Here is a 23300-nt window from a genome sequence, read left to right on the forward strand (position 1 = left end):
TTGGCAAAAAAACACTCCTGCTTTCGCCGCGTGCCACGAGCGCACGTTCGTCAAGCCAAGCGTGCCCACCTAAGGTTGGCAAAAAACACTCCTGCTTTCGCCGCGTGCCACGAGCGCACGTTCGTCAAGCCAAGCGTGCCCACCTAAGGTTGGCAAAAACACTCCTGCTTTCGCCGCGTGCCACGAGCGCACGTTCGTCAAGCCAAGCGTGCCCACCTAAGGTTGGCAAAAAAACACTCCTGCTTTCGCCGCGTGCCACGAGCGCACGTTCCTCAAGCCAAGCGTGCCCACCTAAGGTTGGCAAAAAAACACTCCTGCTTTCGCCGCGTGCCACGAGCGCACGTTCCTCAAGCCAAGCGTGCCCACCTAAGGTTGGCAAAAAAACACTCCTGCTTTCGCCGCGTGCCACGAGCGCACGTTCCTCAAGCCAAGCGTGCCCACCTAAGGTTGGCAAAAAAACACTCCTGCTTTCGCCGCGTGCCACGAGCGCACGTTCGTCAAGCCAAGCGTGCCCACCTAAGGTTGGCAAAAAAACACTCCTGCTTTCGCCGCGTGCCACGAGCGCACGTTCGTCAAGCCAAGCGTGCCCACCTAATGTTGGCCACACACAAAAAAAACTCTAGCGTTCACCGTATCGTGGTAATACTTGCTCAGAACGAGAAAGGCACGTCATAGAGCACGCCCCTCGTTCGTTCGCGGAGGCTGCAGAGCCGAATGACGCAGTGGAAGTTCGTTTGAATACGAGCTCTTATGACTTCATTGCTGACCCGCCGCGGTGGCTCAGTGGCTAAGGCGTTGCGCTGCTGAGCACAAGGTCGCGGGTTCGATTACCGGCCGCGGCGGCCGCTTTTCTGATGGAGGCGAAAAGCAAAAACGCCCGTTTGTACGACATTTCGGCGCAAGATAAAGATCCCCAGGTGGTCAAAATTAATCCGGAGCCCTCCCCTACGGCGCGCCTCATCGCCTGCGTTGCGTCGGCGCGTTAAACCCCACAATCAATCAATCAACTTCATTGCTGACGCAACGAAAACAAACGATCTAGCGAGAGAATCGAAATTTTAACCTAAATTGATTAACTTCTCAGTCAATGCGGCATCATTTGCTGCCAGACAAGCGCTGGGTATTAAACACAAAAGCTTTCCAATAAAACAAACTTGTATTTTGTCTGCATGGCCCCTTTAATGGTGGCAGCCAGTGTCGCTCAAAAAACTCAAGGTAAAGAGAACCTATCTTCCCACAGAAACCTTTCCTCGAGGCCGTCACTCTGGCGTTTATGCATGTAGCTCATCATAAGAATAAGGAACTCAGGGAATGAACATTGGAAAGGGCCCCAATAATTCAAGAACATCGATGAAGGCACAGCTGAAAAGTTTACTCTATTTGTTATCTAAAAACGATATTTAGTAAATGTTAAGTTGAAAAACAAAACAAAAAAAAGAATATTCACTTCGGTTGGTATCACGAACTTTACGATAGTGTGTCTGTTTTATCCCTCTGTATCGCATGCAGGCGCTACGCGTATGACCGATTCTCGATGCTGCCGTGGCTGATTCTTTGCCTTCCCATCTCGGCTGCTGGCATCCTGGCCTGCTGGGTGGCCGTGTTCGGCTCCTTCCTCAAGGGCTTGTGAGTGAACGCGTCTCCGCGTGAAGTGCTTACGCGCTGTAGTACTAGTTTCGATGGTCACGTGGAGCTACATATAAGACGAGCCCTAAAAAAGAAAAGCAAGAAAAAAAATGAAAGAATCAAATATAGGCTGTTTTTTTGGTTGGTGAAAAAACAGCAATCGTCGGAATCAAAATATCTCAAGCTATAGATGCGGGAGATGACGGCGCCGCAAAATATTGGGGCCTTCCGGACTGTAGACACAAAGCCTCGAAGTAGATTTTTTTGTTGTGCATACTCTTATTAAAAGCCTCGTCATTAACTGTAATTAAGAGGAAATGCTTCAAATATGTATTATTGCGCTTGCCTGACGCTTCGAAAACCCTTTTCGCAAAGGAGGGTACAGAAGATCTTTTGTTATAATAACGAAATCGCTTTATTCGAAGTGTTTCGTGGTCCCTCCCTGAAGTGCATTGAGAGCAAAGCATTCCCGCCTTTAGAGAGACAATGGAGACAAAATACAACCCGTTTTAATTTGAAAGAATTGGCTTCTGTTAACTCACTCAGCTCCAGTTTCGCCGTGAAGGACGTCTTTTAACAGAAAAAAAACGCAACAAATATTGAAAAACTTTCAAGTTTCTCAATGAGGTGACGCAATACAGGCGAGTATTCAAAACAGGTATCAGGGTGTTAGCTGTACGTTAGCATTCAAGTGATGCGAACAAAAAGAACTGAAGGCACCACAACAATCGCCCAGTCATTTTTCTTGGCGGCGGATTTCGTCGCCGGCCGCCAATCGCACCGACAATATTCTGTGACGCCATAGCGGCTTCGCCAAAAATTAGCTGTGGCTTAGCTCAGCTATGCCAGGATATACGTAGCGTGAGCTAAGGTTCAGCTGGTTATTCTTATCTTTCCTGGTTGTCTAGCATTAGCTTGATTATCATGCTTACCGCTGCTAAAACGATTTCCAATCCAATCCGATCCGATCCAATCCAATCCTGTCCAGTCCAGTCCAGTCCAGTCCAGTCCAGTCTAATCCAATTTAATCCAATTTAATACAATCCAATCAATCCAGTCCAGTCCAGTCACGGTGGCGGCGGCTCAGGCGCGGCAGCTGTGCGCCGTGAGACGTCACTGCTCCTCGCGCATGCGCAGCACGGCTCTCCAGGAGCCACGCGAAACTGCTCAACCTCTGGCAGTGTAGCTCACGCCACAAAAAGTGGATGGGTAATCGCCACTGTATCATCTGTCTGTTTTCTTTAACATCTAGAATATTTGTTTCTAAACTATGCAGTGGAATTGGTATCATTGTTATCGTGAGAAAGCAGCCTTTTTAATGAACCCAACTTGTATTTTGTCTTCATGGTTATATCTATCAAAGTATCGCTTACAAGAAGCCAGTTCTACGTCCCGTTGGCTTGACTACAACGACGGTTTACTGTATTCGGACGTTCAGGCCACGGACACAAATGGAATTCTGCTCTATTTCATGTGTAGCTCTAGAGGCCATTTCTTCTGAAGCAGATTTTCCCTTGAATGGTTTTTGAGGGCGCGTATCCTTCCTCCCGGGCCATTCTTTCAGCGACATTGAGCAGGACGAAGAGACCAAGGAGAGCATTTCGAAGATTCTCGAAGAAAAGAAGAAAGTTCTGGGAAACTTCAGGTAAACGACGGCTTCTTGCTTCCCAAGAAAACGTGTCTGTGCAATGTTTGTCCAGATACTCACAATTGCAGAGTTCTTGGCTTTGTGGGAGTTCTTGATGTGCTTGACTTTTTACTCAACATTTTTTTTTCCAAACTCAGCACACTGTAGCTGTTACGCCATTGGCGTCATCCGGTGGTGCATGTGCAGAGCGCAGCCCCATTAAAAATTCTGCACAAATCCAGATAATATTATCTACTAATGCGTAGCATTCTTATGCCGCCTGTCTTGAGTGCGAGATTTTTCCACCCGAATTCTGTTTTTTTTTTAAATCCTGTCAGACGAATTATCTCCATTTACGTTATTATACCGATTACAGGTGAAACTTTCGCGAAATCTTCCTTATTATGGAATGCAGGTCGTTACACGGTTCGCCATTTTTCGTAATTATTTTAAATTTTTTGTATTTTTTGTTTTCTAAAATTTTGTTCGACCAATAATTATGTCCATTTACGCTATTATAACGATAACACGGGGAACTTTCGAGAAATCTCATTATTGTGGAAATGCCATGCGGTATACGTTTTGACATTTTCCATACTTTTTAAATATTTGTATTATTTTTTAGTTGTTCCAAATTTCGTCCGACCAAGTATCTCCATTTACGTTATTACAACGATTACATTTGGAACTTTTCCGAAATCCGCATTTTTTGTGGAAATGCAGTGCGTTACACGGTTCGCCATTTTCCGTAATAATTTTGTATTTTTCTTATTTTTTTAGTTTTCCTAAATTTCGTTCGACCAGCTATGTTCATTTACGCTATTATAACGATTGCAGCTGGAACTTTTGCGAAATCTGCATTATTGTGGAAATGACATGCGGTGTAAGTTTTGACATTTCCACATTTTAAAAATATTTTTCTTATTTTTTTGTTCAAATTTCGCAAGACCAATTAACTCAGTTTATGTTACTATAAGGATTACATTTAAAACTTTCGCGAAATCTGTATTATTGCGGAAATGCAAAGCGTCACACGGTTCGCCATTTCCCGTAATAATTTTATATTCGTCGTATGCTTTATTTTTCAAAATTTCGTGCGAGCAGTTATCTCCATTTACGCCATTATAACGATTACAGGTGGAACTTCCGCGGTATCTGCATTTTTGTGGAAATGCAGGGCGTTACACGGTCCTAGCTGTTGGTGTACTGGGCAAAGAATGCCTCGAATTAAAACTGTTATATTTGCAAATAGGGTGTTTAAAGGGGTCCTGAAATACCTTCCGCCGATGCATGGATGTAACCAAATAAGACAATGTATTAGCAATCTCCTCCCGCAAGAATTTTGTTAAAGCGGTGAGTATTAGCTGAGAAATCGTAAATCAAAAACCGCGCATTATCGTCGCGCCGCGTTTCCTCCTCTTTTCAACTGTTGACGGCGCGCGAGCACTCCCTCCCATGATGCTGCGCTAGTCAGCGGTGACGTACTTCCGCATTACGCTCCTCCGACTGCCGTCTGCTACGGGCAAGTTTTGTTGACACCATGAATTCCGCACTCCGCTCAAGGATGGATAAGCGAACGAAAAATCTGGCCGCATGTGTGCGGTGGCCTGGCCTTGCCCTTTCGGGGTGTGCGTTGCTGCAGTGCAGCACGTGACTTTTAATCGGCGGCGAACTCGCAGCCGCTGGGGAGGATCTTGCGCTCGGTCCCTTTCATGCACCGCGCACTGTTTATCCAAAAAGCGCCGTATCAGATGTGGCCCCGCTGGTGCCGGGTCTTATTTTGCGGTGGTGGTAATTCCTGCCGGCGCCATGCGAAAAAGACATTTTAAACTGATACAGAACCCGTGCACAAAACGCTTCAATCATGTGACCAGTTCAGCTTGGGGCGACGCGTGGTGGAGAGCGGCAATGTTGGCAAAACATGCTCCGGCGCGGCTCTGAGCTTTCTAGCGCTGGAGCGAGCGCCTTTCTTTGACGATCTCAAACATCGGTTGCCTTGGCAACAAGGCACAAACCGCCCCAGAGGTCAGTTACGGTTGCGTGATCCCGGTTCAGCTCGGGGCCCCACCTCGCGACATGTGGGCACTGGAGACGTACCACTCACTCTCGTTAGAAAGTGTGAGATGCGTTTGGCATTACAGGAGGCGATGGTGTGTGTGTTGTGGACGCCTTTGTTTCGCGATGAAATGCGACGTTGTGCTTCTGCGGGTGGATAGTGCTTCCCATGGTCTGGATTATCTTTCTCGAGCGACGTACGACTCAACCTCGCATGGGGTATGTGCAGTGTGCGTGGCTAAAAGCCATCTCGGCTTGCGCGCCAGAGTTAAGTGACTTGCTGTTCGTCCCCGCAAACCGCGCGCGAGGTGAGTGCCGAATTTACGGACGGGCAGGAGGAGGCAACCCATCGTGTGCCAATCGCGGTTCAGACTTGCAACGCATGTTGTGACGTTGTGTTCGTTCGAAACGCATCTCTGAATTGTTTTGAAGTGGAAAAAAATGTATCCGTCAAACCCGGGCATTCGGCTCAGGGCGTTCTCTGCGATTGCACGAAAGAAGTGCCACGGGGCTTCAACGCTTTCGTTATGGAACGTACTCCGGTAAGAGAATATCCATGTCGTGTTATGGCCGTGTTGCATTCAATACGAACGGTTAAGCGTTTGTTTACACTTGTTTCGTTTGTCGTAAAATGTCCAAGCACTCCGGCACTACGCTGGCAGATCAGCCGGCGAGCCGACGCTGAGCAGACGGCTCATCTCTTTGCCGGAAGTGCGTGAAAAAGCCGCCCAATAGCACGATGTCTAGCTCATGACGAACATATGGGAATCGATGATGTAGACATGTGAAGATGGCGGCGTCCAAAAACACGAAGGAAAGGGTGAGAAAAAAGCGACAAACTTTGCAACAAAAGTGTGAGCTTTCCGCTGCGCGTAAAAGAGTAATAATTGGCCCAGATGACCTTGACGACCCAATCTAACGATTGCGCTACTTCATTTAGTGTGCTCAAAATACCTTTCAGGGCCCCTTTAAGGGGAACCTGCAACATGTCTGGAGTGAAATCTCTAGTGTGCATGTGTCGCAAGGTCATTCATCGCGTCGCAATGACCTTGAGCGCAAATGTGGTAGATGTGACGTCACGCCACGTGATGTGCTGCGCAAATACTTCGCAGCTGCGCTCTTTCGGAGACTCGCTGCTGCGGTACCACGTGATTAGGCGAGCGTTTAATGGCTGCTTGGCCGGCGCTTGGTCGCTCAGGCTCACCCTGGATGGCGCACGCCACGCTTCCGACAGCGGCCGAAGCGTGGTGGGGGCGTTTCGTTCGGCGGCTGATTCCGGCGGCTACGCTGGATTCTTACGATGTCGCTCACGCTGCTGCTGCTGGACCGGGCGCAGTACCGCCCGGTCGGCGGCTGCGGCGCGGCCGTGGAGGGGGCTTCTCTGCGCGGCATCAGATAACCGGAACGACGTCATCAAGGCGGCGCGTAGAAAAGGGTCACGCAACTCTTAGCTCTATGCGAGAGCTATAATAAGAAAAACTCTAGATGGAAACAATGGGTAGTCATGGAACCGGATTGCGTAGGATCTAAACGGGCCTATGGCTGCCAAAAAAACCCGTTATTGCATGGTTTGCCGTTTACAAATTACATGGCAAACAAGAAAGTTAGTGACCAAAAACTGGTTTAGTACGAAATAAAACGGCGCGTTTAAATAAAAAGCAGAGGCGGAGTCGAGGAGGTTTACGGAGTACGTCCGCCATTTGCCGCCAACTACAGCGGGACGCGGACTTCTTGAAAAACTATTTGTAAAAGTTTCGGAGCTTGTAGTAAAAGCTTTGTGCTCCTAAAAAAGAAACCGGTTACCTTTGGATAAGTTATTCTAGCCTGAAGTGACATTCATCAAGCTGCGTTCCCATCAGCCGCCGGTACTGCTGGTCTACGCCGTAGGAGTCGGCGTTCGCACGGAAAGTGTGGCTGTTCCAAGCAGTTCGGAACCGTCGTCAGCTTCGAAAATACCGTACATTGCTGTGCCGAACGAGCAGCGCGGCAACTCCTAATTCGCAGGCAACTCCGCCGCATAGAGCACCGTCATTTGTGTTTTCGGGCTCGCTGTGCCGGCAATGAATTGATAACCCGCCCGATTCGCAACCCTGGTTGTAAAAAATTTCCACTTATGGCAGCGTAAGTGCTTGTGGGGCATTCAGTTCAAGGAATAACGCATTTTTGAAAGTTTCTTCCAACACCCCGCATAGGCGAATGCATTCATGCAAGTCCAAAACGAAAACAAAACCTTCCGCCAGCCATCGAGTTCCAACGAATCCAGAACTAATCCATAGTAACTTCCGCAAGCCATCGAGTGCCAACGAATCCAGAACTACCCATCACGCCCATCGCGGCGGACGATCGCAGCGCCAGATTCCTCTGTAGTTATTACTGTACGAAACCCTATGGATATAGCTAGACGGCAGGCTGCGAAAAAACAAAGCCCCTTTCCTAAGAGGCTGGCAAAAACGCGAAGCGTTATCCCATGCAACCTGAGTAAAGTCAGTCCAAAATCCAAACTGCTTCGACCGTGTCGGAATGGCACAGTAACGCAAGGAACCAATGTTCAATTCTGGCCAGAAGAAGCGTTTTCTTCTTAAAGCGGTTGATGTTCATCGTTTTGTGACAATTATTGTGTAAAGTTGGCTTCCCGGCATTGCGTTTTGGTGACGGCCGGTCGCCATAAGTGAGGCGTAGAAACCTTCGCTTTAAATGAAGGGATATGCGAGCGGCGTTCGCACGATATTCTGTGGTTAGCGCAGCCAAACCGGTTGTCATTTTTCATACTTCTTTAGAATCTTACATGCTTTCAGAACGTAGTCAGCAACCGCATCCAGTACTTAGATTAGGGCTCACAAAGTATCCCAGCCAAAGGTTGAGAAACTCCCACAAAAGATTTTTCCCTCTTTCTCAGTCTGGGCATTGTTCGTGCGCTGAGTGTCGTTACTCGAGCTATATCACGGCTGTTATCCGGCTTTCTTGCATTGATTTGATTGATTGATTGTAGGGTTTAACGCGCCGACGCAACGCAGGCGATGAGGCGCGCCGTAGTGGAGGGCTCCGGATTAATTTTGACCACCTGGGGATCTTTAACGTGCGCCTAAATCTCGCACACACGGGCGTTTTTGCTTTTCGCCTCCATCAGAAAAGCGGCCGCCGCGGCCGGGAATCGAACCCGCGACCTTGTGCTCAGCAGCGCAACGCCTTAGCCACTCAGCCACCGCGGCGGGTCGGCTTTCTTGCAGTTGCGGCAATAAATTCATTCGGGAGCCACAAATCTCCCCGAAAGCAACGCAGAAACTGGAAGCCGTATCAGAAGCGACGAGCAAATCACGCAGCGCCGCGTGCTCGGTGCTGGCGATAACTATACTATACTCAGAGGTTTTCTATAGCGTTTGCAGTGATTCCAGACGCGAAGGCAATTGTGAAAACCTCTATCGGCAGTGTTGCAGGGCCCTTTTGTTGTCGCGTCCTGTTATCGCTGAACTCGCTGAAGTGCTCGGAACGTCAAAGAACAGATGAAATTCGCACCAAAAGCGACTTGCGACAGTGGCATGATGGTCGAGGCTTTAAGCTCGGCCCACAGGGAGTGAAGTTGCAGCAAAAAAAATTCTACCTAGTTCAACCTAGCGTACCAAAAAAAAAAAAAGGCTTTTAGAGTATCGGCACTCTTTTATCTCATTGTTATGTGACGCAACGATTTTAATTGGTCTGTCGGCACCACGTGATATTTGTTTACATATGGGCGCAGCCATTTTGTTTCTGGGAGCCTCTCTCTCTCTCTCTTTCTCTCTCTCTCTCTGTGCTGCGGGGACGCTAGAACAGCCGGTCACACTCTGCCCGTCACAACCGGAGGCGGTTTCGTTGGGAGAGATGGCAACACTGCAAACCAGAAACAAAGTGGCCCCCAGACGCTTCCGGGCGCACGAAGTGGCGGTACTCTTAAACGTAGCTTATTTATTGACTCCACCTTCACCCATTGTGAAGTCTGCTCAAAAAGCGGAGCTACGGTTCCCTTGTGTCGGCTCGAACGTCAATGGGCGATCACCCAGAAACGGCAGCGTTGTCGCCGCACAAATTTAATGGTTCGCCAGAGGAATCGGCATCTAAACGGCAGCGGCGGGCGCCTCCCGTCATTCTGCTTTCCCTAGCGGGAGAAAGAGAAACCTGCCCCTGAGAGACCACTGCGCCCTCTGCCAGACCCGCCGGCGACGCCGGCGGGTCTGGCAACATGCTCTTACTTTTGCGTGAGGCAGGACCTACAGCAGACAAACAAAAAGGCTCGACCTATAACAGCTCCGCTGTAAAGAGCAGCCAACGCCCTTTAGTCGGGTCGCGAAGACGAACAGGTCGTTCGTCAGCAATTTAGCTCTGCTAGATGCATAGAGGAAAGTATTTTTTCCTCCGTGGTGGAGTTAACTAGGTGAGGTCTAGGTGGGAAAGGGTCCTCGGGGCGTCCCGGTGGCTGCTGCCGCTGGGCGACGTTCGTCGGCGAAATTCACTTCATCGGTGAAATTCCCTCCGTGTGGGCCGCGTTTTAATCCGCTGTACGCAAAGCCTTACGGGTTTGTGACACCCGGCGGCTGATGCTGTGTTACGGATGAAAGACATATACAAACAGCCTTCGCTTTTATTATTTTTTTTCTTCGCGTTAAGGTAGAACCAGGTGGCATAAATGGTTCCGTATTGCAATTCGCCTAGGGTAGGGTCGTTGATCCTCCTCTTTAATCTCCAAATTATAAAAGAAGATGACATTTACGATGTATACACGAAGTGAACAGGTGCTCGAATAAGTGGCTTCGAATATGCATGAATACACACCACATCCTTCACGTTGCCGCGCAGTGTGTTGGAGCTCTTCGTTCTCGGCTGCATCATCCTGCTCTTCGTAATAATGCTGCTTCGCTCCGAGTTCGTGACACCGTTCGCCCTACCGGACGAGTTCGGCCTCGTGTAAGAACATTTGCACATTTCATGGTGACAGCAACGACTAGTGGTTTTAACTGCAATGCTAAGAGTAGGCCTTGCTTTTTATGCCAGGTTACGTGGGTACGCAGCGTTAATAGCCAAACTTTGGACGAGTGCCTCTCGGTTTCAGCATGCAGACTAACCGTACCTGGGATTTGCTGCGCAAATATACATCCAAACAATATCTCGCCTAGCATATACTAACCTAACCTAGACTAACTTAAATCCTAACCTAACCCAACCTAACCTAACCTAACCGAACCTAAATCATCCGAACCCAACCTAGTCCAACAGAATGAAGCCTGGCCAAACCTAACCCAACGTAACCCAACCCAACTCAATGTAGCCCGGCCTAGGCTGGGTTAGCTTAGAATGTTTTAGCGTAGCCAAACGTAGCATGATGTAATTCAACATAACCCAACCCAACTCTATCTATCCTGCCATAGCCCAAGCTAGCCTAGCCTTACCTAGCTTACCCTACTCAGCCCAGCCAAAGCCAACCAAATTTAGCATAATCCAACTTGACCTAACCTAACCTGACTTGACCCAGCCCAGCCAATTCTAGCCTAGCCTTGCTTCACCTTACCTAACTTGGCCCACAATCACGTCACCCGAACCCACCCGCCGCGGTGGCTCAGTGGCTAAGGCGTTGTGCGGCTGAGCACAAGGATGCGGTTTCGATTCCCGGCAGCGGCGGCCGCCTTCCTGATGGAGGCGAAAAAGAAAAAAAGAACGCCCGTGTGTACGAGATTTTGGCGCACGTTAAAGATCTCCAGGTGGTAAAAATTAATCCGGAGCCCTCCACGATGTGCGCCTCATCGCCTGCGCTGCGTCGGCGAGTTAAACCCTACAATCAATCAATCAATCAATCAATCAATCAATCAATCAATCAATCAATCAATCAATCAATCAATCAATCAATCAATCAATCAATCAATCAATCAATCAATCAATCAATCAATCAATCAATCAATCAAAATCCAAACCCGAACGTAAGCGAATACGCACGGCTTAGATCCCGGAACGAAGACAGTGTTAATGGCAATTGTTCCCTTGCTGTTATTCCTGTCGGCATTTTGTCCCGATGAGCTCTGAGCATGTTTTGCTTACATTATGTGAGAAGCAGGATTGGCAGCCCCAGGTTCCAAAAAAAATTCGGCGCACTTTTGGAGCTTACAATATACAATGGCGTTTAATGTTTTTTTTTTTTTGAGCAGGTAAATATAACATTTAGATTTGCCAGCTTTCTGTTTTCTCGAATGTGGAAACGGTTAGCAGTAATTGACAATATTTGACGCGAAATAGCCCGTTTGGGTGCGTGCTCTCACGAGGAACATGAAGTCACCGCGTTCGACAGTGTAGTGCTGGTGATTTAGCCTGAAAATACAACTACCGTAGAAAACACATTCATTTCTAAAAGTTCCCGCAGAGAATACGCAAAGCGAAATGAACGAGAACGCCCATCTATACCATATACGCGCGGCTGTCATCCTGAGCTGCAAGCCTTAGACGCAGTTCGCTCTTTATATGAAGAGCCGAGAAAACACGAGCGTAAGCTGAAGCAGCGATGTGGGAGTAATATTAATAGTCTAGTAATCACGTCTGCATAAGTTAACGAAAATAAGTTAAAACGAATACTGTACGACAACTGGGCAATAAGTGTAATAGAACGGTGAACGCGCCGCAGAACGAGAATAATTATGACGGTCTGTTGGTCTTGAACAATTGCTTTTGGGGGGTTTTAGCGGGAATTCTAAAGCTGACTCGGACATATATAGTTTTGTTTACCCTAAACGTACCATTTCAAGTAGTTACTACGCGATAAAAGCGGGATTTTCATTGTAGTATCCTTTGAGCAACGAAGAAGAAATGGCCGCGTTCGTTGATTTTCTTAGGCCTGACCGGGCATAAAGGTTTCAAATGTTTTTATTCTCTCTCTTTCTCTCTCTCTCTGCTTTGGCGAAAAAGTGTTCGAAGAAGAAGGTTAAAAATACATGAGCCATTCCACTCAGTGAAGGTGGAGTTTTCTGGCAGATACAAAATAGTTGACACATAATTTAGGCGAAAGGCACAAGGAAACCTTATCTCTCTAGAGCGATAATGGTGGTCGTCCCAAGAAAGACACATACGTACATGCGCACACATTTATTTTGACCCTACTGATTTTGAAAATGGGTGTCTTTTCATAACTGCTGAATTCAAGGTGCATATCCAAGTGATAATACGCGTAAGCTGCAGGTCAAAATCAATGTTTTCGACGGCGTGTGGCTTCCATGGTGGGCGTGTTTGGGACGCTTGTTTTCCAACGCCTCGTGCTTCAAAGGCACTTGGGGGATCGGGATGTTTTTATTCGCTTTCGTGAAAAGTACACGAAACTCTAGCCATGCAAGCTTCGCTGTCAAATTCTCCACCGCGTGATCTCTTTGACATATTTCGCACAACCTTTGCCTTTCGCCGACAGGAGCCTGCGCGACACCACGTTGGTCTTCGTGCTCGTCTTCGTGTTCTTCAACACGCCGTCGCAGCCCAAGGACAAGCTGTTCTCCGACTATTTGCTCGAGTGGAACCTGGTGCGCCACAACGTGCCCTGGAGCGCGTTCATCACCTACGGAGGCGGCCTCTGCGTCGCCGGGGCTGTCAAGGTCTGGGCATGTATACCGCTCTGTCCTTTTTTTAAACGTCTCCACGCTTATAAGCTAGCGGTTCACCCGCCATGGTGGCTCAGTGGCTAAGGCGATGTGTTGCTCAGTCCAAGGGCGCATACTCGATCCCGCCCGAGGTGGATGCTTTTCTGGTGGAGGCGAAAAGCAAAAACACTAGATTTCAGCGCACGTTAAAGATCCCCGGGTGGTCGAAATTAATCCGGAGACTTCCACTACGGTGCGCCTTACAGCCAAGGTGTGGCTTCAGCGCGTTAAACCCCACAATCAGTCAGAAAGTGAAGCTGGGTGGAGTGAAGAGAAGTAGGAAGTGTAGTCCGTCCTATCGGCGCCTATTAAAGGGCTTTTTCATGGCAACACTAAGGGTGCAAAGTACCTCTACTAGGGCTGCTTGCAAAGTTAGTTTTCTTTTGTCGGCGTGATCCGCAGGAGTTCGTCCTATCGGCTCCCATTAGAGGGCTCTTTCTTGGTAACACCCTGATGGTGCAAAGCACCTTCTAAAGGGGCTTCTTGAATAAGTTAGCTTGCTTTTGTCGGCGTGATCCGCTGGAGTCCGTCCGATCGGTGCCTATTAGATGGCTTTTTCTTGGTAACACCCTGGGCGTGCAAAGTACCCTCTTCAGGGGCTGCTTGAAAAGTTAGTTGGATTTGTAGACATATAAATTTGTAGACATATCCAAAGGAGGGTGGTCAAAGAAGCGAAAACATTTTCTGACCAACAAGAGCTCGGAGGTCATGTGAAGAGGACGCCCTAGTCAACGCGGACAAGCATAATCAAGGTGGTGCTTTTGGTGCAGAAACGCAAGAACAGAGGGAGAAAAGCAGGTGCGACATCTCTGTAACATGTGCATTCAAAATGTCAAGTTTTTCAAAGAGCGTTTAAAAAGAACCATGTCATTGCAAAAAATGTCAATGGAAGATAAAAACAGACTGTTATAGGCATGTTGGTATCGGTTAGCTGGTGCCAGGCTCAGTGTTCTGTCAACATGAAAGCAGCCATGCGGCCGTAGTGGTCTGCTTGGCACTCGCAGGTGAACAGAGCTTACAAGGCAAAGCAGCCATGCGGCCGTAGTGGTCTGCTTGGCACTCGCAGGCGAACAGAGCTTACAAGGCAAGGGTAGTCAAAACTGGCGCCTATTAGAAAGCTTTAATTATCTTGGTAATACCCTAACGGTGCAAAGTACCCTCTACAGGGGCTGCTTGAATAGCTGGCTTTTGTAGGCTAGGTCTGCAGGAGTCCGTCTTATCTGTGCTTAATAGAGGGCTTTTTCTTGGTAGCACCCTAAGAGTGGCAAAATGCCCTCTACATTGGCAGCTTTAAAGGCTCACTGGCTATTTTCTGCGTGATCCACAAGAGTCCTATCGACGCCCATTTGAGGATTTTTCCTCTAATGGGCCAAAGCGCTCCAATAGGCACAGATAGGACGTAGTCCTATCGGTGCCTATTAGAGGGCTTCCTCTTGGTAACAGCCTAAGCGTGTCAAAGTATCCTCTAATTTGGCTGCTCTTGGTTCGCTTTAGTCCTATCGGCGTCTATTGGCTTCCCCTCGTTAGCACCAGAAGTGTGGCAAAGTACCGTCTACAAGGGCTGCATGAAAACTTAGCTTGCTTTTGTTGATGTGATCCGCAGGAGTCCTTCCCATCAGCGCATGTTAGAGGGCTTTACTTGGTAACACCGTAAGCGTGGCAAAGTACCCCTACAGAAACTGCTTTAAAGGCGAATTCGCTTTTGTTTTGTGATGCGCAAGAGGCCGATCGGCGCCTATCAGATGGCTTCTCCTCGTCAAGTAATGAGTGTAGCAAAATAAGGTCTACAAAGGCTGCTTGAAAAGTTAATTCGCTTTTGTAGGAGTGATCCGCAGGAGTACGTCCTATCGCCGCATATTAGAGGGATTTTTGCTTGGTAAGAGCGTAAGCGTGGGAAAGTACCCTTTAAATTGGCTGATTTAAAGGTTCATTAACTCTTATCTGGGTCATCCGCGAGTCGTATCGGTGCCCATTAGAGGAGTTCTATCGGCGCCTATTGAGCACTGCTCCCCGTTAACGTCTGAAGTGTGGCAAATACTCTCTACAAGGGCCGCTTGAACCGTTAGTTTCATTGTGTCGGTGTGATCCGCCGAAGTCCATCCTATCGGCGCCTATTAGAGGGCTTTTTCTTGGTGATACTGTAAGCGGGGCAAAGAACCCTCTGAAGAAACTGTTAAAGGCCAATTCGATTTTGTCGGGTGATCCGCAAAAGTCCTCTCGACGCCAATTACAGCACTTTTCCTGACGAACACCCTTTGTGTGGCGAAGTACCATCTACAGGGGCTGCAATAACTGCCAATTCGCTTCTGCCTCCGTGTTCCGCAGGAGTCCAGGCTGCTCGTGTGGCTGTCCGACGGGCTGCTGCCCATGCGACACTGGCACCCGGTGCTGGTGCAGCTGTTGCTCATGGGCATCACGACGGTGCTCACGGAGGTCAACAACGACACAGCCACCGCCACTATGCTCATCACCGTCACCTGCGACCTCGTACGCCTCGACATATTTTGCGGTTGCCGTTCCGTCAGACGGTTGGTCTCTGATAGCATTCTGTGTTCCCCATTAACGTCGTTCTGAAAGGCTCTCAGCATGTAGTTATTCTAATACAGTTCCCGGTGCTGATTGTTTACTCAAAACATTGATAACGGTACGCAGAAAAAAGCACAGCTAGAAACAATGAAATTGGTTATCCTCAAAATCTTCTAAAAGAGTCGGCTGGATGCTCCTTTCTGGTCAGTGTGCTCCGAGAAGACTAGTAATTTCTGATCGAACCGAATGTCCCGCTACTCGGAAGATTCGAAACAGGCATTTTAAGTTGACGCTGGGTATGTCTGCTGTGTTAATGCGACATAAAAAGCCATTTGAAATGGGTAGTCCTTGCCTTGGTCCCAATAATATGATGTCGGTAGAAAAAAGCCGTACTCCAAGGTGCTTCACTATATGCTCTTAAGAGCTTCTAACTATACGCCATGTCCCAGTATAACTATGACAATTTTACAAGCCATATGCACGCACGCATGCGCCCTGTGTTTTCATCTCACGCATTTTACGAAAGCTCACCATCACTTTCTCTTTCTTTCATTTCTTCATTGGAGACGCAGACAACATACGCGACGAAATGCGCGAGGGTAGTGTCTTACATTTCCAACGGTAACTGGATACCCCTAAATATTTCATGTACTTGAAAACTTTATCGTTAGGACTACAGCTGATGAAACTGCACTAAACGCGCCCTTGCCAGTGCCCATATATTTGACAATAAAAATATACAATCAATTCTTTCTTTAGCCTTCGTCGTCTGCGCGTGCGTTCAATCTAATTCACGCACAGTTTGGGAACCTTGATACCGGTATTTTATAATTGCGGTGCTCACATTGGGATCGCTGGGCTTCGTTATGTACAACCTTAGCCGATTGGTGGGAACATGGTGCACTATTCTCATCTTCACTCATGCGGCAGAGACCACTCTCTGTAGCAGACCCCCACCTTGCGAACCCAGCAAGAACAAGGTTAGAAAGATGGCCTATCCCGCTATTGTGCTAGAACAGCCTATAACCGTTCTGTATTTAAGAACGGAAGCTTTTTTCTTGAAACTATCCCTCAGTGGCTAAGGCGTTGTGCTGCTGAGCACGAGGTCGCGGGTTCGATTCCCGGCCGCGGCGGCCGCTTTTCTGATGGAGGCGAAAAGCAAAAACGCCCGTGTGCACGAGATTTCGGCGCACGTTAAAGATCCCCAGGTGGTCAAAATTATTCCGGAGTCCTCCACTACGGCGCGCCTCATCGCCTGCGTTGCGTCGGCGCGTTAAAACCCTACAATCAATCAAATGAATCTTGAAACTATCCCTGAAATTTTTTGACCGTCTCTGCCTGCGCCGATAAAACGATTTGGCGAGGAAATAAGACGCTTACTTCTACTTATGCAAATTTATGCACTCTACCCATATATCTTCAGCCTTACGGTGTTTAGGCTTACGGGTGAGCCAAAAAGGGGTGATAAGGGATTGCTGCAAAGATATATAACTCACTTTCTCTGTGTTACCGTCACGCTCGATCGGTGCCTCCTACGACCGGTTGGCACTGGCCTCTGGAAACTTACGGCGGCGCACAGTGGCTGAGAGTCAAGGGTGGCGGCACCGCTTAAACCACCGAGCAGTGCTCCAAACTTATACGTTTTTCCACATGTCCAAATGAAAGAAAAACCTGTCGACGTAGCAGCGAGAATAGTTAATACGCGGCAACTGCTTTTAAAAAAGTTCCAATTTACAAACTGAACTTTTTAAAGCGAGAGTTTTAAATTGATCACTTAGTAAAAATTAGCAGTGGCTTAGCTCAGCTATGCCACGATATACGTAGCGTGAGCTATGGTTCAGAAATTTATCCAATCAAATCTAATCAAATCCAAACCAATCCAATTCAATCTAATCAAATCCAATCCAGTTCAGCATAGTTCAGTCCAGTCCAGTCAAATCCAATCCACTCCAGTCCAGTCCAGTCACTGCTCCTCGCGCATGCGCAGCACGGCTCTCCAGGAGCCACGCGAAACTGCTCAACCTCGCCCAGTGCAGCTTACGCTACAAAACAGTGGCGTCGCCATATGTGGGGCGCCTGGGGCGCCTCTCGAATGCCTCTTGGCTGCAAAGCTTTCCATTGCTCTAGCTTGTACCTCAAAAATAAACACACAAGCGCGCACCTCCGTCGCTTAGGCAAAGACATGCACGAGTAGAGTCCGGTGGCGAGCGCCAATTTACAGTCCAATGTCGAATGACGGGCCACGGAGCGAGTCCTGCATTAGACGGGAACAGGCGATCAAGCAGGCCAGCGCCGAACGGAGTAACGGGGATTACGGCTCCTTCTGTTCCAGGCCGAATCGTCGCTGGTGAACCCGCTGTACTACGCGGTGCCAGTGACGGTGGCATGTTCCACGGGACTGCTGCTTCCTGTCGCCTCGATGCCCATGGCACTGGTGCACGCCAATCTCCTGGACTACCGGCTCTCCAGAGTGGTAAGTGGACGCCGCTTTGTGACGCTTAGTCAGTGTTTTTTTTTTTTTTTTCACGCGTATGTGAACCATTTCACGGCTTAAATATGAGGATAAATGTTATGTGCTGTAGCGCTGAGCATATTTCAGTCGCCGTGGCTGAAAATAAATTCAAAGACATCTGTATATCATAGTTCGGCACTGCACGTATTGATGTGAACAAGATACATAAATTTGGGTCGGTGCGCTGACAAAACGCGTTTTCTGAATCTTCCCCCGCAAAAAAGGCAATAACTAAGTAGATATTTCTTTGATAATTCATAAATAACAATAACTAAACCGAATGTATGTTCTGAAATAAAAACTGGGTATGCCTTAGAATTGTTGCCCTCTTTTTTAATTTTTGAGGTCCGAGCGCAATGGGAAAGTAAAGGGTATACCGAGAGGGTACAGGATTTTTTAGCGGAGTGTTCGTGATTGTTTTCCGATTTTTGTGTTTGAGAAAGGACGTTCATTTCTTTAAAGCGACAGCTTTCTCAGTGGGACCAATGACATTCTGTCAAAAAACAAATGCATTTTCCCATAGACCGGTTGGTAGACCGAAAAGCTCTGATATGATATCTCTTTGACACACGGCGCTTGCGTGAAACCGGGATTCCATTGGGTCACACAACGTTTACTTGAAAATCGCGAAAGAAAGAACGGTTCTATGTAAGACAATTGCAGACATCCATCATGAAGAAGCAGTACAATAGTACGCCTTTACCTGATATATCACGCATTGCTATACATTTAGATCGTTCGCAGATGCGTTTACTTAGAGCGCGAAGAATCGTCGCGTGGGTTCGTTGTTCGTTCGCGATTTGAGTCTTCGAAGGTTTGATGATCGATCGGACGCACTTTTAGCGAAGGTTTTGACGCACTTCTGACGTAGTTGTGATGGGAGAAAGCTTTCGAGCTTCTGTAAACTTTATTTAGAAAAGAATGGGGAAGATTTTCTTTTGTTCACATTTATGTCAGTCTGGAGCAATGTGTGCATGTGTTAATGTTATACAATGTATGCCTGGAGGATGCGTTTGATGGGGGCATAGGGTGCTAGAACGTTTTAATGCGCAGCATTCTTTGCCTATAGTACCCCCCCCCCCCCCCCCCACCAGAACCGCGTAACGCCCTGTATTTCCGCAAAAATGGAGATTTTGGCAGAAATAACACTTTTAATCGTTATAATAGCGTAAGTAACGATAATTGGTAGGCCAGAATTTTGAAAAGCAAACGCATAAGAAAAACAGAAAAAATGCAAAAATTATCTTACAAAATAAATAAACGTATTTTACTTACTTCCCCCAAAACCCGAAACTAAACGAAAGAGTCCGCGAACAGACGTTGGAAATAAAAATAGAGTAAACAGACCTACTTTGGCAGTAGGCCTTGCATCTTTGAAAAACATAACATAATCCTCCTTCTCCTCCTCCCAGCGAACTAAAGGTACTTTACCGCTTTAATGGTGTAAATTTACATAATTGGCGAAAAGAAGCAAAAGAAGACTTTAAAAAATAAAACAATCCAATGTATTTCGTCATTCATAGCCACATTTGGTTTTAAAGAAGTCGCACACTAGACAAGCGGCATAAGAATGCTACGCATTATAGTAGACAATCATCTGAATTTCTGCTGGTTTTTTTTGCGGATACTAACCCAGAGAGACAGTGCGTCGACGTTAGGGTGGTCATAAATGTAATTTGGAACGTGAGTGAAACGCGCATATGGTTTATAGCATTTACGTCGCGCCACAGGGTAATGATGACATGCCCTCAGCTACAGAAGCCAAGCATCCCATGACCGTGGGTATTAAATAGCCACTTTTGTTACATAACTCCTCTTGCTGGCTAGCTCCGAATCAGTCCACGCGCTCCTATATCTTGCAGCACGGCGAGGATACGTGGCGTGAAAATGTTGTAGGGATATATCTGCCTATTATCCGCAAACTCATCCGCGAGGGAAAAGGTGGCATCACTTCCCGTGAAAGGAGTATATCAAAGGATCGCTCGTCATACCTTTGCATTTAGTTGCTCTCGCCACCGTTTTACGCTTTTGATTTCTTCACTCCTTTGACTAACGTTTGTCGGGTGGGGAAGTCCTTTTTTTACGTTTGACTCATCACATTTCGTCTTGTGTTCGGAGCCTCGTAGTGCGTTAACATGCAAACGATAAAATAATAAGCCATACCAGTCAGTAAAGGGTAATGATCAGCGAAGCGTTTAAGCGCACGACCTACATCATCATCCTGCAGCAGAATGGCGAGTTAGGCTAGTTGGTGTAATTGCATTTCGAAACCTTCAGAAAGCGCAACTCTGAAAAAACGCGAGACGAAGAAAGTGAACACAGGACGAGCGCTACTCAAAACTAAAGATTAATCAGAAATGACGAAGAACATATACCCTCCCAGTCATCAGACCACGCATGCGTCTCCTATAATCAGATGAGAACAACCCAAAAACCACAAACAAAAATAAAAACCCTCAAAAACAAAACCAAACGCCTACATCATTACCTGCCACAGGGTGTATAACTCAATGACTACCAAGATACGCAATCTCTTTCTCGTGTAAAGCACCAGATACCTGACTGACACAATCAACCCCTCTCTGGGTTATCTCGAACGCTTCAGCTACTTCCCTCGTCCACTGCCGCACATGCCTGAACACAATCTTTGTATCACCGAAAAGCGGCCTACAACCACCACGGTGCCGGCATTTGCTGCAATGTGTGCATTGCTCAGAACAGGCTTTTGATGGTCAATTGCGTCGCCTCCGAGATGCCGGTTTTCCGAGCAATGTTTTGCGGTCAGTGTGTGAAAAAATGATCCGAGAACTAAAAGGAAGGGAGGATGACGTTGGTACGGGTGCATAGGCCGACTGCATGCAGACTCTCCGTTTCTGAAACATCTTCCGCTCCTTCTCAGAGTTTTCTGCAAAGCTATATAAGAAATGTGTTCCAAATGTTTGTGACAGCAAAATCATGTGACTGTACTCTGATGAAGGCAATCCCCGTTGCCGCTACGTGAGTAAACCTTCTTTGTTATTTTTCTTGCTGTTTATCCGACTCTTTACTTATACTATTTCTGCACGCTTTGTGAGTTTTATCTTTCTCTAGATTTCTGTATATATATATATATATATATATCTATATATATATATATATATATATATATATATATATATATATATATATATATATATATATATATATATATATATATATATATATATATATATATATATATATATATATATATATCCTATGCCCCATCACCATAGCCATCTGTAAATAATGATCATCATAATCAACGTTGGACTCGCACTCCCCGGAACGTTCGGTCTGAGCATTTCATGAAGATCTCCTGAGGCTTTACGTGCCATATATATATATATATATATATATATATATATATATATAATGTACTCTGAAGAAAGGGAGTCCTCTCCCTGAAACGTCAGTAAACTTATTTCTATTTTCTACGTCTTTCTTGTTTGTCTGTCTCTACTAACCATATATATATATATATATTTATTTATAAGTTCTTGTTCATATCGGCCATAAAAAATACACGAAACTAAACTATAGCGATACAAGCTTCGCCTAATACACTTGAGAAGCACGAATGGCCAGCGGATCCCTATTTTGTTCTCTGCAGTTGTGGCCCGTGCTCGTGATGAAGGTCGTAACTCTCGTCGCCATCTTCGTGACGACCAACACCACGGGTGTCTACTACTTCGGCTTCAGCTCCTTCCCGCAGTGGGCCAACAGGAGCCGCGCCATCTCCAGCGGCCCAACGAATGCGACGTTGTAGCACGACTTCCAGAGCTGTCTAAGTTCTACGCTTGGCTGCTAAGCCTCAAGTCCAACTTAGTGACTTTTTCTACTACAGACTTCGCTTATCTTATTTATATGGCCTTATGTTATTTAAAATAGAGACCGATATGCAAAACTTGTGCTCGCGTGAATACGAACGTCCATTCTGGTTGGTACTTGCCGACTTCTGCTTAGTTGGTTGTGAGAAAAAGAGTACACGTGTCGGCAAATCATTAAAAATCGCATTATTTTGTGTGTAGGTTTAGCGATATCGCGAACCACATGCAGTATGTGTTTTGTAGCAGCGCTATGTATGATTCGCGGCCTACATTAATTTCCTTCAGTCCTCTATTTGGAAGGTTTATTTCTTACCGGAAAAACTTTACATGGATCAACTTTTCTGCGAACACCATGCCGGTGCGCAGTTACACCATGAAAGCAGAAATATCGACGCTGATAGCTGGCGCGGAACTAGCGAATCACGGCTAGCAAGTGCACAGGCCGACGATTGCAGCTATTATTCCCCGTTTCACCTAGGACTTACCAATAAGGGCCATTTCATGAAGAGTCAGAGTCCGGCTGGCACTCACGTCACTTCACGTCTCCCTCCACTGCCGTTTCACATGCGTCACAGCGATGAAATTGGAGGCATGCCCTCGTGTTCTCGTTCGCAGCAACCCCCGACGTCAAACGCCGTGAAGTGGGAGCTTCAGCACCGATCGACGCCTCACTTCTTAGCAATGTATTCGGGTATATGCGCATTGCCCATGACCACTCCCAGATTTGCCGATCTTGCGGGGAACACGGAACACTGCACCGATGGGCGGGTGGGAACAATCACCACTGTTCGCCACAGCCTGCGACTTTCTAGTGCGGAACTTTGGGAGAGCGCCCTGGCGATGACTAGCCTGGGAGACGAGCTTCGGCTGTCCCAAAAGGCTGTCGATGCCACCCTCACTTGAGGCATCTTGGACTGACGACGACTCCTCAAAGCTTTAATAAGAAATCTCTCGCGAGTTCGAAATCAATAAACGTTTATTCCCTCTCTGTCTCTCCCCACCGACTTACCGCACTTGAAATGAATACATTTCCGGATTAAACGCCCATCTAGGCATCGAGACTACATCACCCTCCTCGGGCCCGCTACCAGCTCTGGCCGATGCCATCCTGGACGCCTTCCACCGCGGAATCTGCGGCCGTAGCGCGGCCCCTGCGAGGGAAGCGAATGTCATCTTGGAGGCGAGTAGACTAAAACATCATGCCGGTGTGCGCACACCCCTCGATCAAGGGAGAGGTCCACCTGGGTGATGTTTCAGCTGACGGCGACGTGCACGTACGAACAGAAGGCATTGTCAAGAAAGCTTTTTAGTGCAGAGTTGGCAGGGTTTAACACGGTTTTCCGAACGGTATAGGAGATATACGTTCCATCTGGCCACCCTTCGACGGTGGTGCGGGGTCCCCTCTGGGCCACTGTTATGGACAATGGCTACGCAATCCAGGAATCCGTGCCCGGGCGATCGGTAAGGAA

At 47.4% G+C, this 23300-nt stretch overlaps 2 protein-coding genes across 2 annotated transcripts in view; both read left to right on the forward strand.

The window, feature by feature from the left end:
• The window catches only part of LOC144146340 (sodium-dependent low-affinity dicarboxylate transporter 1-like), a 58373-nt gene extending 44954 nt beyond the window's left edge, over nt 1–13419 (forward strand). Inside the window, exons 6-10 of the mRNA XM_077678296.1 lie at nt 1510–1626; nt 3191–3271; nt 10136–10243; nt 12720–12900; nt 13348–13419. Of these exons, the coding sequence (XP_077534422.1) occupies nt 1510–1626; nt 3191–3271; nt 10136–10243; nt 12720–12900; nt 13348–13419 (559 nt within the window). The remainder of the gene's footprint in view (nt 1–1509; nt 1627–3190; nt 3272–10135; nt 10244–12719; nt 12901–13347) is intronic.
• LOC144144451 (Na(+)/citrate cotransporter-like) lies at nt 12549–22769 on the forward strand. Its single transcript, XM_077675902.1, has 4 exons — nt 12549–12900; nt 15271–15432; nt 17804–17944; nt 21615–22769. The coding sequence occupies exons 2-4, from the start codon at nt 15313–15315 to the stop codon at nt 21768–21770; spliced, it is 417 nt and encodes a 138-aa protein (XP_077532028.1). The 5' UTR covers nt 12549–12900; nt 15271–15312; the 3' UTR covers nt 21771–22769.
• Nucleotides 22770–23300: the final 531 nt, after the last annotated feature.

This window comes from Haemaphysalis longicornis, unplaced genomic scaffold (assembly GCF_048455015.1).
Source record: "Haemaphysalis longicornis isolate Haplotype H1 unplaced genomic scaffold, Haemaphysalis longicornis Haplotype H1 scaffold_7, whole genome shotgun sequence".
In the NCBI taxonomy this organism is placed as follows: Eukaryota; Metazoa; Arthropoda; class Arachnida; order Ixodida; family Ixodidae; genus Haemaphysalis; species Haemaphysalis longicornis.

Coding starts and splice junctions, on each gene's coding strand:
- LOC144144451 (XM_077675902.1), top strand. CDS start 15,313: ATGCGACACTGGCACCCGGTGCTGGTGCAGCTGTTGCTCATGGGCATC. Junction 15,433..17,803: donor TCACCGTCACCTGCGACCTC/GTACGCCTCGAC, acceptor CTTCTGTTCCAG/GCCGAATCGTCGCTGGTGAA. Junction 17,945..21,614: donor ACTACCGGCTCTCCAGAGTG/GTAAGTGGACGC, acceptor TGTTCTCTGCAG/TTGTGGCCCGTGCTCGTGAT.